Source organism: Amblyomma maculatum, chromosome 1, assembly GCF_055883805.1.
Source record: "Amblyomma maculatum isolate TAMU_Amacu chromosome 1, ASM5588380v1, whole genome shotgun sequence".
Lineage (NCBI taxonomy): Eukaryota > Metazoa > Arthropoda > Arachnida > Ixodida > Ixodidae > Amblyomma > Amblyomma maculatum.
Window position 1 is genome coordinate 155,253,936 of NC_139344.1, and position 14,597 is coordinate 155,268,532.

The 14,597-nt window shown below is 47.2% G+C and overlaps 2 protein-coding genes across 3 annotated transcripts in view; both read left to right on the plus strand.

Moving 5' to 3' along the window:
- The first annotated feature begins 4,956 nt into the window (after window positions 1–4,956).
- LOC146204686 (RPA-interacting protein B-like) lies at window positions 4,957–6,070 on the plus strand. Its single transcript, XM_084589394.1, has one exon. It carries the CDS (start codon window positions 5,195–5,197, stop codon window positions 5,882–5,884), a length of 690 nt encoding a protein of 229 aa, XP_084445520.1. The 5' UTR covers window positions 4,957–5,194; the 3' UTR covers window positions 5,885–6,070.
- Window positions 6,071–9,391: 3,321 nt separating this feature from the next.
- The window catches only part of LOC146204687 (influenza virus NS1A-binding protein homolog), a 63,897-nt gene continuing 58,691 nt past the window's right edge, over window positions 9,392–14,597 (plus strand). The window contains exons 1-2 of one of the 2 annotated variants that reach the window (XM_084589396.1): window positions 9,392–9,594; window positions 9,969–10,103. The gene's annotated coding sequence lies outside the window, so the exon portion shown is untranslated. Of the gene's footprint in view, window positions 9,595–9,664; window positions 9,685–9,968; window positions 10,104–14,597 lie in introns of those variants that run through there. The other variant, XM_084589397.1, reaches the window with a different exon arrangement.

Genomic DNA, 14,597 nt, shown 5'->3' on the forward strand with positions numbered 1-14,597 from the left:
TAGTATATTGCGACAAAATGCCTAGTACAGGCTGTAGAAATTAGCTTTAATAGACCTGTGGGCAAGTAATAGCAAGCTGTAAAAAAATGCACAGAGTACAGAAACCTTGCCTCGGCAAGATTCATACTACTTACCCTTATAGACATAAAAGCTGCTAACTAGGCCAGCCTCTGCCTAACTTGCAGAATTGGCTACCAATGCCTTCTTTTCTATCTGAAACCCACGCAGCGAATGAAAATAACACTTAAACTTCATGTATGCAGCACCTTGCATTGGATCACAAGTAGCACGTTCAGCAGCACCTAGGCCATTATAAATCTGGTTTGCTGAACAGCAAAATTTGGTTTTATACCATATGCATATCAGCTGTCAACTTTTCTACGTACCATACAAAGAAAGATGAAAAATAGCTGGACAATATACATTAGTGCTGTCCTGAAGTCAAGATTTTCATGACTCTGACTAAGAGCATAAAAAAATTCTGCTAATTTTTATACCCGCAACAGTCTTTAACTGTCTCTCTTTCTACACAGGTCTGGACAAGCAGGAAACTTTATCCATCTTGGTTGTATTTCTCCGTGAAATCTGCGTGCTCACGCTGATTGCTTCGCTAGCGAAAGCATGTTTCGTTATCTGGAGTTAAATCAGCATATAATTGCTTACACAATCATGTATAAATCTTGCAACCGCTAACGGTGAGACGCTGGCCTAGACAGGCAACGAGACCAACCATCGACAGCTGATTGGTAAACACTGGCCGTGGTTTTAGAAACTTGCATTTAGCAGAAATGGCCGGGGAGAAAATTGTTCAGTACTTAAAATATCATATCACGCTGTACTGACGGAGGTCAAACAACACAATTTGTGAACCTTTTGAAGACATGGAACGACCGCTCGCAGCTACCGTCATTATGCGAAAACTGCTGTAACGCATAGCCAAAGTCACCCGAGCGAGAACTTGGTGCTCCTGAACGAGAGCAAACAACCTACTTTAGAAAATTTAATGGCTTTCACTGCACTATCCAACACTTGCCATTGACAAAACACTCGAAATAAAGCCTCGTGTTCCACGTGCAACTCGCCGTCGACGGTCAGCCAGCGTATCGCAACGGCCAACTGTTTTCGCCGTTCACAACTCGACAGCACTTGGAACATCTTGTATCGCGTTTTAATTGAGTTGCCGTAGTTGGAAACCGAGCACAACACCACATTTCCAGCAAATTAAGCGCAAATATCAAGAGAATAAAGGTCGAAACCACACGCCTGCAAGCAATGGGTGCGTTCCAATACCCCCTCGTAGACGTCTACTTAGACGGCTACGCGAGCAGCCGCCATCTTGGGACGCGTTCCAATTCTCGCGAAGCAGTCTCGCGAAGACGGCTTCGCCGAAGTCAACATCGATGCAGACTACTTTGCTGTCTAAACATGGCGGACAGAGCGCGTTTCGCACTGAGCGAGTCGTACGTGCGGTTGTTGCAGTAGTTGTACGGTGGTCGTGCTCTTTGCGAACGCCGGAGTATATGCAGAGGAACGATCTTTCAAACGTGAGTTGTTACGTCAATGTATGCGCTAGCTAGAGGCTAATTTAGCTGTCTTTATGGTCGTGAGATTCATAGCACTGCATATTCTTTTACCGCGCTTAAGAGGAAAGCTTGCGTTGGATGCTGTTGGTCTTCTTTTTTAACTTGACAAGTTTCTTCAGTCGTGATGTTATCGACGAACTCGTCGCTTTCTGGGCACCTCGCCGAGAGTCAGGACGGCTGCTGTACGGCGCACGTGTGTGTTTCTATCTTGCTGTAGTAGCCGTGGCAAATTCTTCCGCGGATTTTCAGTTAATCTCGGAAGAACGAACTCGCCTGACGATGCCGACTTGTTGCGCATTGATTTTTTTGTGCCTGTGCATTATTAAAACGAGTTGTTGTCTTTGGTTTCCTCGTCTAGTGACTACAGACAACAGGTGTAACGGCACAGTTTTTCGTTTGCTGTAGCCGGTTATCACCTTTCATCCGTAATCCCCTCAAGTTTACAGTATTTTGCATGTTTTCATTCTTACAGCTGTGTGAATGAGACATCTGAGAAGCATGTACACTTCAGCATCAGTAATAAAGGAAAAACGGACTAACGTTCTCTTCCGTCAATTCGTGATAGGGCTCATTGCGTGAGAAGTCTGTCTGCTACAAGCTAACCTATTAATAGTCTATCTACGTTGTGGCGATTACACATCTAATATTGTTGCTGCAAACATTCGGCGAACCGCGAACCGCTAAAAACGTGATTTTCACCTGTATTGTCTTAAATCTATAAAGAAAACAGCGTTATAATAGTTGTTAAAACGGTTTAGTTCAACCTTTATGCCGCGAGGTGACGCTAGGCGTAAACAGGTAGACGCGTTCCAATACGCGAACCTGTAGACGTCTACGAAGCAGTCTTGCTAGACGTCTAAGAATTGGAACTAGGGTCCCTAGAAATATTGCTAGTCTGTCGTCCGCCGGCCGCGGCGGGGGCTGCCGCTGAATGATCGCTGCGGTGGCGCTGCGGTGAAGCGGAGTGCCACTGCCGGCGGAGCAGACGACGCGCGCGCCCGTGCGCTTCGTAATGCATTCGCTGCATATGCTCATTGTCAGGTGCCTTGTACATGCGATGCCGCTCTTTAGTCTTTGATTTCAGTTTAGTCGTAATATTGAATTCGCAGCCGAGTTGTTGGCATAACCAAGGATACGATTTTTTTTTTTTTCGTGAGCGAAGTTTTGCGCGCATGCCCCTGAGCCGATGTAGAAACGAAGCTGCTTTTTATACCCTATTAGCCTGCTGAAGCTACCGCCGTGCTGTATTGTAATGAAGACTTCTGAGGATTTTGTGCAAACGTTTGCGCTTGCATGGAGGACTGTACTAAACGCACATTCTAGGCTCCAAGGACCATGTGTGCAAGCAATAGAGCGCTGTCGCCGGCGTTTTCATTCACGCTGTAGTTTCATCTTAACTTCTTCGGACGTTTAGCTAAGTTATAACACGTATGTAGAACTAGAAACTTTCAGATGCATGCACAATTAAAGCACGCAAGATGGGAACCCGAGCCCTTCAACTCGCACCGCGCTTCAGGCAAACTGCTGATAGGCATTCTTTGGTGCTTAGGAAGCCTAGTAGCCACTCATCAGAGTATGCCATCACTTTTGTTGACTTGTGTTTTGCAACCTCTGAAACATATTTTAACAGTCTGTTGTTAGTTGAGAGGAAGGGCACTAACATTTCTTTCAAACTCTGTCCTTGAAAGGTGTTCCTTTTCATTTTTCATTTTACTAGAGCTTTTACCAGCTTTGATACCTTGTCCTTCGTACGACAAACTGCTCGAGACTTAGAAGTTTGTTAATTTTTTTCTTCTTCTTGACAGGGCGTTATGAGTTAACTTTCGCAAGTATTTGCAGGCTATATGCAAGCTGCATCAAAAATATTGGTACAGTTCGTCGCAAATTAAGTAACGCCCATTGTAGGAGGGAAAGGTCTTGGTAATAGGCTTCAATCCGCTGCCAAGACACAAGCTGAGTTTCGCAATGTCCTGCAGAAAATTAATTACCTCTTCTGTCGACTTTACAGCTATCTCCTTGACTTTGTTTCCTCGAATGCACACAGCAGCATTCATGGCAGCTTCACCTGTATCACTTCGATGGAACAGAACTCGCCGATTTGCGTAGATTGCGCCTCCGGAGATTCGTCCTCGCTTGAGTGGCACTATGCGAATGTTAATTGCTCAACATCAGAAATATCGACATTTGTCCCCAGTGGCGGTGGCATGCAGCTTTCTGCATTCCTGGGGCAGGCTCGCGTCACACGATCCACCACCGCTGTATTCTTCAACTGGCTCCACTGATGCTTCAGGATCAGTGCGCTTTTTTTTCTTTCTCTGCAGGTCTCCCTGTTGACTGTTTTTGCATATACAAGTGATCCTTTCTCTTGAGAGGCAGGGGTTTCAACAAGTATTTTGGAGTGTCAGGAAACAGCATTGAGATGGTATCCTTCGTGAGTTGCGTAACATCCCGGGGGATCTCAATTACCTTTACCTGTCTTAAAACTTCGCTTAATAAAGCAGGGTTTGAGGTGTCGCTCACAAACGTCGACACTATAGGTTGTTCGTGTTACAGTAATGTGAGGGCAACCCCGATCCTCCGATGTTTATATATACCGATATTTATATCAACGTCCAGGATTTCCTGTCTGCAACTCACAAATAATGAGGAAGATATTCACCCCTTGTGGGTTTGCCCACCACTGAAGCCGACAATATCGGCAGGGCCTTATCATCGTTCTCTCTTGAACTTTATTAGAACACAGCCAACCTATTTTCTTCCATTTATTACGCCTTTTAATTTTCGTTTTACATATTCCTTTATGCCCTAGCTGAGGCAATAAACAATGTTATTGGCTTTGCTGTCGCGCTTGATGTTGCGCTCCCACTCTTGCCTCTTCCCTGCGTCTTTCGGTGTCCTGAAGAGAGAGCATTTCAGCTTGCACGAGCGCTACCCGCTCTTGCACCCGGGCAAGAAACACGTGCTATCACGCTTACCCCGTTTTCTGGACATGACGCGATCACACATCCATAAAAAAGGCACACTTGCACACATGCTAGCTAATTTGCGCGCATTCCGGCTCGCGAGCGAAAAGAAGTGCACGTGGTGCACGAGCCTTGCCACGGCACCAACGGATCAGCGCGGCGCAGACTCGCAGTACGGCCAGTACGGCACAACCGCCACAGCACCACGTACACAATGCGACCAATGCGACCACGCTCCGAATGCGTGCAGCGCCCCCTGCGCTTTCATCCGGGAAGCGGCCAACCGGTTCCATAGGGAACCCTGCTCGGACGGCAGGCTAGCAAATACTTCTAGGGACTCTAATTGGAACGCACCCAATGTCAGCAGAAACCAAACCGCAAAAACGACGTGACAAAGACAAAGCCACAAAGCCAAGGTCTGCCATGACAAAGCCTTGTCAAGGCCTGCATGCCGACACAGTCAGTACACGTCCAATTTTGACGAATTTGAATCGCCGTTTTTATTTTAATACTTATGGTGTCGAGGGCAGTTTTGCAACATTTGCATCGTTGCAACCATTGAATCTCGGCAATGACTATTCTTTATAGCTACAGCCGAGCCGAGCACCGAGCCAAGCGGAGTCGCTGTTCGTGCACGCATTTGGGAGCATGGCGTATTCACTCGGGCAAGAAATTTCGCGCCACCAGTTGCTTTACAAGTCGAAGACACCACCCTGGAAAGAAACGTATCGAAACCGGTGTAGGGAGAGGCTTCGAAAAGAAAGGCAAGCGTTGTTCGAATCTTTCCGTAGTAGCGGAGAGGCGTGTCACAATGAACAACAGCTACGATGTTCCGTTACGAAAGTCGTTCGCGAGGAGCTTGACAAATTTTCCTTTTCGTCATCTCCCCCGTCGGCATCCTTAATAACAACAAATGCAGAAAATACTGTTCCAGAAGCACCATGGGATGAAGCACAAGTTAACGAAGAACTGATGGAAGAAACTCTTGCTGCGTTGATAGAGGAAGAATTGATTGTTTGGCAGCAGTATGAAGACATGATCGCGCTGCAAAACCAGGAAGTTGCTGCGGCGGTGCATATGTGGAGCAGTGAACTGGTAGCATGTCCTGTGTGCCTCAAAAATGACTTGGAGAAGGAAGGAGAGAACATAATTTGCGCTTGTGGGCTGGCGATACCTACTGCACTGTCGTTGAAAGAGTTTCGCGTGTCTATTGAGCGTGTCGTTGAGGCTCACTCGCTGCGGTGCCGTTCTTTTCTGTCGTTTTCCTTTATCAAAACTTATGAACCCGCCTTAGTGTGCCTCTGCAACAACTGCGACTTTATGAGCAGTGTTTTGTGACTCTTCCTGCCTTGCAAGTGAAATGCTGGGCATACGAGTAAATCAGCTGTGTTGTGATGCCGCACTTTGCGAGCTGTAAAATATGCCCGATTACAAAATTGTTTAAGATGTCATATCGCGCTTCTTGGCTGTCTTCGAAACTGTTTCAATAACGGTGTTATATTCAGTAAAACATTCTTCAAGCCATGTTTTTTGCATTTGTCTTCTCTAATATATTGAACAAGTCCGAAGAGTTGCGCGGTAGGTACTGCTTAGAGAACCGAGTGTTTTGTTTGATGTGTTGAATTTTGGCTCCAGAAAGTTTTTGTATGTATATGTATAGCGCAAGTTCTGTTGCTTAGTGAGCAATAACCGTTTTCACACCGCGTTATATTATAAAGGTTCGCATTGCTCATATGTCAAGCTGCTGCCATCTAGGGGCTGCTGTTTGCAGATGCAGCAGCGATAATCTGTCTAGATTACTGCTAGATGGCAGCACACGCTCGCATACGCGGTCAGGTATTTGTATTTGCGTTCAGAAAAATAAAGAATGAATATTTGGCGATGAAACTTGTATTGATTTTCTAGTGTATCAAAATTACTAAAATATTTACTTTATATAACATAGATTTAAGTTGTAACCTTATTCACATAGCTCGTCAATACTACTTGCGAAATGGCGAAGCGAAACCATGGCGAAACTATAGCAAAACTTCCCATAAAGCCCATGTATCAAAAATGGCGATTTTGATTGGTCACTTTTCGGTGTATTCTGGTGTATCATGGGTGTATACAAATTGTGGCGGCGCTCGTGGCTGTTTTCCTTCCTCCATGGTTAAAAAAAAACTGCGTCAAGTTGGAAACTTTCAGATTTTGACAAAGGCGCAACCACCTGGAAATTAAAAAAAAAGAAAAATAGTTGGAGATTAGTAGCAGCGAAAATTCTTAGAAATAACTCCGTAGAGTTAACTAAGGTGAAAACGAAGAAAGAAAAAAGTGATTTCCAAAAGGCAATGACGGCAATAACAGCAAGCTTCTATCGACCGCTTCTAGACGGCGCGACAACTCATAAGCAGTCATCGTCATCACCTCTATCGGGTGGCATGGCAACCAATCTGTTTCTCTATGCGGCAACACTGTCGGCAGCAGCCTGTAGCCTGTACACTGTAGCCTGAGGGTGCGTTCCAATACCCCCTCGTAGACGTCTACTTAGACGGCTACGCGAGCAGCCGCCATCTTGGGACGCGTTCCAATTCTCGCGAAGCCGTCTCGCGAAGACGGCTTCGCCGAAGTCAACATCGATGCAGACTACTTTGCTGTCTAAACATGGCGGACAGAGCGCGTTTCGCGCTGAGCGAGTCGTGCGTGCGGTTGTTGCAGTAGTACGGTGGTCGTGCCAAGGGTCGTGCTCTTTGCGAACGCCGGAATATATGCATATGAACGATCTTTCAAACGTGAGTTGTTACGTCAATGTATGCGCTAGCTAGAGGCTAATTTAGCTGTCTTTATGATCGTGAGATTCATAGCACTGCAGATTCTTTTACCGCGCTTAGGAGGAAAGCGTGCGTTGGATGCTGTTGGTGTTCTTTTTTAACGACGAGTTTCTTCAGTCGTGATGTTATCGACGAACTCGTCGCTTTCTGGGCACCTCGCCGGGAGTCAGAACGGCTGCTGTACGGCGCACGTGTGTGTTTCTATCTTGCTGCAGTAGCCGTGGCAAACTCTTCCGCGGATTTTCAGTTAATCTCGGAAGAACGAACTCGCCTGACGATGCCGACTTGTTGCGCATTGATTTTTTTTGTGCCTGTAGATTATTAAAACGAGTTGTCTTTGGTTTCCTCGTCTAGTGACTACAGATAACAGGTGTAACGGCACAGTTTTTCGTTTGCTGTAGCCGGTTATCACCTTTCGTCCGTAATCCCCTCAAGTTTACAGTATTTTGCATGTTTTCATTCTTACAGCCGTGTGAATGAGACATCTGAGAAGCATGTACACTTCAGCGTCAGTAATAAAAAAGGAAAAACGGACTAACGTTCTCTTCCGTCAATTCGTGATAGGGCTCACTGCGTGAGAAGTCTGTCTGCTACAAGTTAACCTATTAACAGTCTATCTACGTTGTGGCGATTACACATGCAATATTGTTGCTGCAAAAAATCGGCGAACCGTTAAAAACGTGATTTTCACCTGTATTGTCGTAAATCTTTAAAGAAAACAGCGTTATAATAGTTGTTAAAACGGTTTAGTTCAACCTTTATGCCGCGAGGTGACGCTAGGCGTAAAGAGGTAGACGCGTTCCAATACGCGAACCTGTAGACGTCTACGTAGACGTCTACGAAGCAGTCTTGCTAGACGTCTAAGAATTGGAACGCACCCTGAGTATCCTGAGGCACGGGACTCTCCGGACTCTGGAGTTTTTGTATTAGTTCTATGCTCTGGAGTACCGCAGCAAGTACGACCCGTCAATGCTATGCGTGTTGTCTAGGGTATGCGGCAAGGAACGTGAAACGATGGCGCATATCGTGCAACAGTCACGGCCGGTCTCGAGGGAGCGCACGCTCTTCCTGGAGACCGGCCGTGCAGCAGTGCACGAGCCTCCCAACGTTGCCGCTGGAGAACGCCACTTTACCGCAGTCGCTGGGTTTTTGCCGGCGCACGGCGCCCACCTTCGCCACCGCAGGTATACCGCAGGAAGCAGTTCAAGTCCAGTGGCAGTAGTGTAGAACCAACCCGAACTCCACCTGGGAAGGTGTGGCGTCAACATGTTGTTCGTGCCACGGCCGGTCTCGAGGGAGAGCGCGCTTCTCCCCGAGACCGGCCGTGTTCGTGCTTCTTTTTACCCAGTCCTCTTTCTTTTGCTTGTTTGTTTGCTTTTTTTTTTTTTTTTGCTTTTTTTTGCCACTTTTGGTTTGCGCACTAGTTCTGGTGCCGACCCGTTTCGAAGGGTATGGCTGGTATGGCCCTGAGTAGGCACTTTTTGAAAAGGAGTTTAATAAAGTTTGTCACCAGCTGGTATTCGTACAGCGCTGGGGATCACTCATTCATAAATCTTTATTCATCAGGATGCCTGAGGCCTGGAGGGGAAGCAGGTTGAGGTTGAGGGGTCTTTCGTATGCACGGCCGCCTCGATCAGCGCGCGCACGGCAAACCCCGCCGCGCGCTCCCCGCGCGCGCGCGACGATCGAGGCGGCCATGTTCGTATGCGTCAAAGTACTAAGCTTTTCACATAGATGTCGCTAGATATTCTATATACATTCAGCCTTTGGTTATGAGCTTTGATAGATAGACGCAGAACAGGTGCTGCATTACCGGCCAATTTCGCCAGCTACCAAGTGAGTGCATAATAGCTTAAACGTCGTGGCTTCGCCAGTTGAACTGCATCTATTAGATCATCTGGCGACGCAAAGCCATAAGCAGCAGATCCAGCAGATGAATCCGCGACTCGCGACGGCACCTCGCGGAGGGCAGCCTCTGATTGGTTGCTATATGACGTCATGGTGTTGTTAGGATAAGCTCCTGTGCATGCGCGATCCGCCTCCGTCTGTATGCGTTTCGCGGCATTTCTGTGCCGCTGCTGTTGCTGACCAAATAGGCCCATTAGTTAGAGAGTTTCTGCTGTGATCGCAGGTTACTGCGTCTCTGTTTTGAGCAGTATTAGCTTTGGAATTGAGATTTGTCATTTTTCTAATAAGCTTCTGAAGCCATCCGCTCAAGGAGCGTGGTCTTTGCTAGAGGTGAGTGCGCTACTATTTTCGCGCTTCTGCTTGTTCCGAGGCGTGCGCTCAGTCGACAGCGGTTTGTACCATCTTGAATGACGTTTTGAGGTACCGATGCAACACAGTTTATTTTCACCGTTTTTTAATTACTATTTTTTGTGATCGCGAGTCAGCAGTAACACTTAGTGCCTGCATACGCTCGGAAAATGCTCGTGTGCGGCGTGAGACTTGTACTACCCTATGCAGCCCTTGGCACGCTCGCTAGGTTAGGTTTAACACCGGTTCATGTGTTCGTCTCTCTTCAGGAATAGTCTGGAAATAGGCGCTTTTGTTTTCGACAACCGCTTCGTTTTACACCGTGCGGCATGAGTGTTCCTGTTGCTCTTTGGCAGCTCGGAGGCCTAGGATCAGTTGGCGGTCCCGTTCAGCTGCCACCATTTCCGGACACCCCCTACCGAGCTACTTCGCTGCAAGGCATGCACGTGTTCTTATGACGGCTGCTCCACGACAAGCCATCCTCCATCAAGGTTTGTTGTGCTTGCTCGTTGGCTGTTTGCTTTTCGGGTCTGACTACACGCAGTGCGACGTCACAGGCAGTACTATCTCCACCGATTTTTTTTTTGCTAGCGAGTCGGGACAATTGGCTATCTTGGCATAACCTGGAAACATTGGTTTTTGGGATCGTTGCGTCTGCCTGAGTCGAGTCTCCTTTCGCAGTCGGCTTTATTTATATATATATATATATATATATATATATATATATATATATATATAGCTGTAGAGGTGCGGAGAGATGTAAATGTATTATTGTATGGCCTTCATACCCTAATGACTTTTTCCTAATGAAAATTTGGCGGCGCAGTGTCCCAGGTAGCACCACTTTAAAATAATGTATTAAAATCTTCGTGCAAGTTGCAGTAACGCAGCATATGTGTTACTTTGGAACATTAAAAATGAAGAAAAATGTTGTGTTCTATCATAGGCATAATTTAACATTCAGACTACACCTACCTTGTACATGTTGCTATAAAATCTTTATCATAACTATAACACATTACAAATGTAATTCAAGCAGTGTTCCCCATAACGTTTCCCGCTATTGTGATAAGGATGTTCTTCCGCTAATTGTACTTTGCAATAACTCTGTTACATTGTGTCTGCACTAGATAACATACATAAGTTCATAATTTTGTGAGAAAATTGCTTATTACCCGTTCACAGCTGGTATCACTTATGGGACAGTCTTCAATAATGGTCAGATACACTTGTCTCTATAGGGTTAGTTTGAGGGTGAGTGAGTTGCATGTATTAGATGTGGTATATTGTCGCCCTACAGTGTCACCCTCATTGTGTACCTTTGGACCTGGATGCTCTTGCAGGGTTACTTTATTATTTTAGATGAACTTGTATTCATATTGTTTTAATGTTTAACATTAGGGCAAGGTCATTCCAATGTTTATTTGTAATGTTTAAGAGACATAGAAAAAAAGTATATATTAAAGGAAATTATTATTATTTGACCTAAACAGTTACATTGTTGTAAAGTGTTATGGTGCTACATGGATGGGCATGCTATAATGGCAATCGGTAGCTTCACATCCACATCACACGCACTTTTGTCTAAAATTGGCCACTTCGATCTTTCATGTTTGGAGATCCCCAAATGTCTTTAGATTTCTAGATTCCTCTGCCAAAGAGCTACCTGAAAATATGTTCCGCGGCGTACCGAGGGCCAATTCTTTAAGCAGTTGGAAATGAGCGTGTTAAAGCCAACCAAAATAACTTCATTAAAATTGAACTCAGTGTCAGTCGTACTTACTCGGGAGCACTGACGTAGCCAAAAATATTTTTCATGGGGTATTATACACCGTCGGTAAAAATAAGAGAGCATGCGCCTAAACAATATCATTTTTCAGCTTTAATAAACTTGTGCTCTGACACCAAAACACCGTCGCTCCCTGGCCTACGCCCCTGCTCTGAAGCACCGCGTGCGTTGCACGAAGTTTTGCGCGCAGTTGCACTTGTAGTTACGTCACCCAAAGGCAAACATCCTCTTGGTCACGTAACTGCATTTCGCATCCATCCAAAAGCGGCCGGTATTCGATCGCGCGCATCCTTGGTCACAGCAGTAGAGCGCCATAGCCACTGCGCCACCGCGGCAGGAGCTTGTTGCATATGAAGTCTTCCCTACATACCAGCGGTGACGACCTCGCCGCAGTGATTAGGGCGCTCGACTGCTGTGCCCAAGAATGCAGAATCGAATCCTAGCCGCTTTCCGATCAAGGCGAAAAGCAAGAGGCCCGTGTGCTGTGCGATACCAGTGCGCGTTAAAGCACCCCAGGTGGTCGAAATATCCGGTGCCCTCCACCACGGCGTCTCTCAGAGCCTGAGTCGCGCTTTTGGACGTTTAAGCCTCATAAACTAAACCAACGGCCATGCGCGCGACTGTAAGCTGTGCACGTGCGCAGCGTTGATGGACGCTGTTTCTGCATTTTCAGAGTTTATTTTTCGTTCGGCGTCGGTTCGATGCACCTTCGAGGGGCGACAGATACTGCGAAGCCTTGTTCTGTTTTTATATTCACGCTCGATGCCACTGGGCATGGCTTTATCGCATTATTTGTGGCTCAAAATGCGATCTCGAGTGATTGTAGCCACGCATGCCTGCTTCCGATGGCCCGGGTCCATCTAGTTCCCTTGGGCGGCTTTACATTAAGCGCTGCCGAGAGCAGCGGACGTTCTTTAGTTCGATTACCATCGAGCGCGTTCTCTGCTATCGCCCCCGCCGTGTTGCTCAATTCTTTGTGGGCGCAAGTCAGCCCGCAAACCCCAAAAGTTCATTTCGTCCAGTCGGCTCGTTTATCACCTGCGGCAGCGTGACGTCACCGCCACGTGACAGTGTATTAACATGCTCAAATAGTGGTTGTCTGAAATTTGCAATTCACGGTGTGTTTGAGAGGCAAGATGTGCAAAACGTTATTGGTACACGATGAAAGCTGGTGCTTTTCTCATGTTAAGTTTCTATTCTGGGGCGTACGTGCGCACTAATGACGTTTCGTTTAAACCTTTCTTCAGAGCCATCCTGTTTTGAATCATTTGCGCTGCACTTTGCTCAGAAGCAATCGGGTCTGTATGGCGTGGGAAGTTGGTTGAAAGAGGGTGTCGCCTTGCTGGCTGAAAGGAAGAATGAGGGCCGGTATTTTTTCGCGATTTCCACCCACGGCGATGTTTTCCTGCTCTACTGCTTCCCCGCGGGCGACCTTGAGGCAATCACTAGTTCCCTCTTTCGACTTTCCAATGGGTATCCCGCGTCAACCAGTGCCTATGTTGTATGCCACGCACGCCTACCGAGTATTCTGACCGCCGCTTGAGCTGCTTTGCGCGACGAATGAGACGCTGCTGCGCACACCAGCCCTTCTTTGTAGAGACTGTAGAATGCCATTGCAAACAGTGCTATAAGCAGCAGAACCGATTAAATGAGCCCGTAGCAGAACAGGGTTGCTAAGTGGACCTTAGGCGTTTGTAGGATTATCATTTATAAAATCCTTAAGCGTCGCCTGATTCCGTGCGGATGACGTCCAAACTTCGATCAAAGCTCACCAATTTGACGCAGAGCGCGGTTTCGATTTTCCATCTGCGCGGAAAGCATAGAGAAGTCAAGGACGAGGCAACAAAAATAGTTGTTTCAGAAAAGCGTTGGACAGTTTTCGTGTATTCCGTAGGCGATCTAGTGCTTTCGTTGGGTGCGAGAAAAGTCGCTCATGCGGGGTGAGACGTTCTTCCTTTTGCGTTATGCTAAATTAGAAGGGTTCGGGCTAGTAGCTGAGGTTCCATAGCGCACACAACAGAGGCGCTCGTGTTGTGCGAATCTCAAGCTTAGGCGTTACTTCCTATGTATTCCATTTTCTTTGGGCCTTCTCTACTGAATGCTGTTTTGTTTTTCTTAACGTGGTGTGGAATTTCCTCCTTTTGGTCGCACTCTGCGGGTTCGTTCTTCTTCCCGTATCGAAAACCTTTCGCATAGGTAATTCCTGCGCAGTTCACTGAATGTGAGCTGGAATCAAACGTGCGCACGTTATTTCGAAGTCGGAGTATGACGCGGAACAACATCGCCAGACGCTAGGGCTGGACTCGCGAAAAGCAGCGTGCAAATGGCTGCACACTAGAAGCTTCGATGCTTTTTGCACGGATGTGCTCCTGCAATTGCGACCGTGAGTATACATGATGTTCCACAACTTAACAAGACACGACCGCCGGCTGTTTGTTAATTGCGCTATTGAAGTTTAAGTAAATTATCCGCTAGCCCGAACCATCATCCTTTACAGATCAGGAGTACGCGAAGTGAGGGTGGTGAAAAACATTTATTAGATAATATTTACATGAGAAAGAGAAGAAAAAAAAAGGTGGGAGGCAGGCCTTAAGGGCCAGCCTCTTACAAAGTTTAGGAGGGGTGCGTGCCGTGTGACCCGACGCCAGTCACGCCGCTTCACGTAGGCTCTATTTCTGCTCTTGGGTGCTCCCTGGCAAGACCGAAGCCCGGAGGCCTTGTGTGGCAGAGGTCGCCGGGCGGGCAACTCGTTCCGATGCGTCTGCCCGCGGCCACACCAAGCTCGAGAATAGCGCGCGTGTTTATTGGTAGCGGAGCTAGTCTACTTGAGAGGGTCCTAATGTGGCCTCAGTTTGGCCTGCGAACGACTGTTGTGCCCAGTTCAGTGGCCAGGCAACTGAAATGTGCAGGTTTCAGCTTGAAAACGCGCTTCGGTGCACGGCGCAAGGAGCCGGCTGAAAGGTTCTCGGCCTCATCGCGCTGGTCGGTGTTTATATGCAGTTGCCTCGCGGCAAGCGGTTGGGGTCTCCAGCCATCTAAATTCGGGCTCCGGGAGCAGCCAACGGAGGCGTAAACCCGCTTTTGAGAACAAGCAGGTGGCCGATGGTGAACGCCAAGAACGCGAAGCCTCTGCGCGCATTGTGAGGCGAAAACAGACCTGTTTAGTTGGCGGCTAGCTTCGGACAGGCGTCTGATC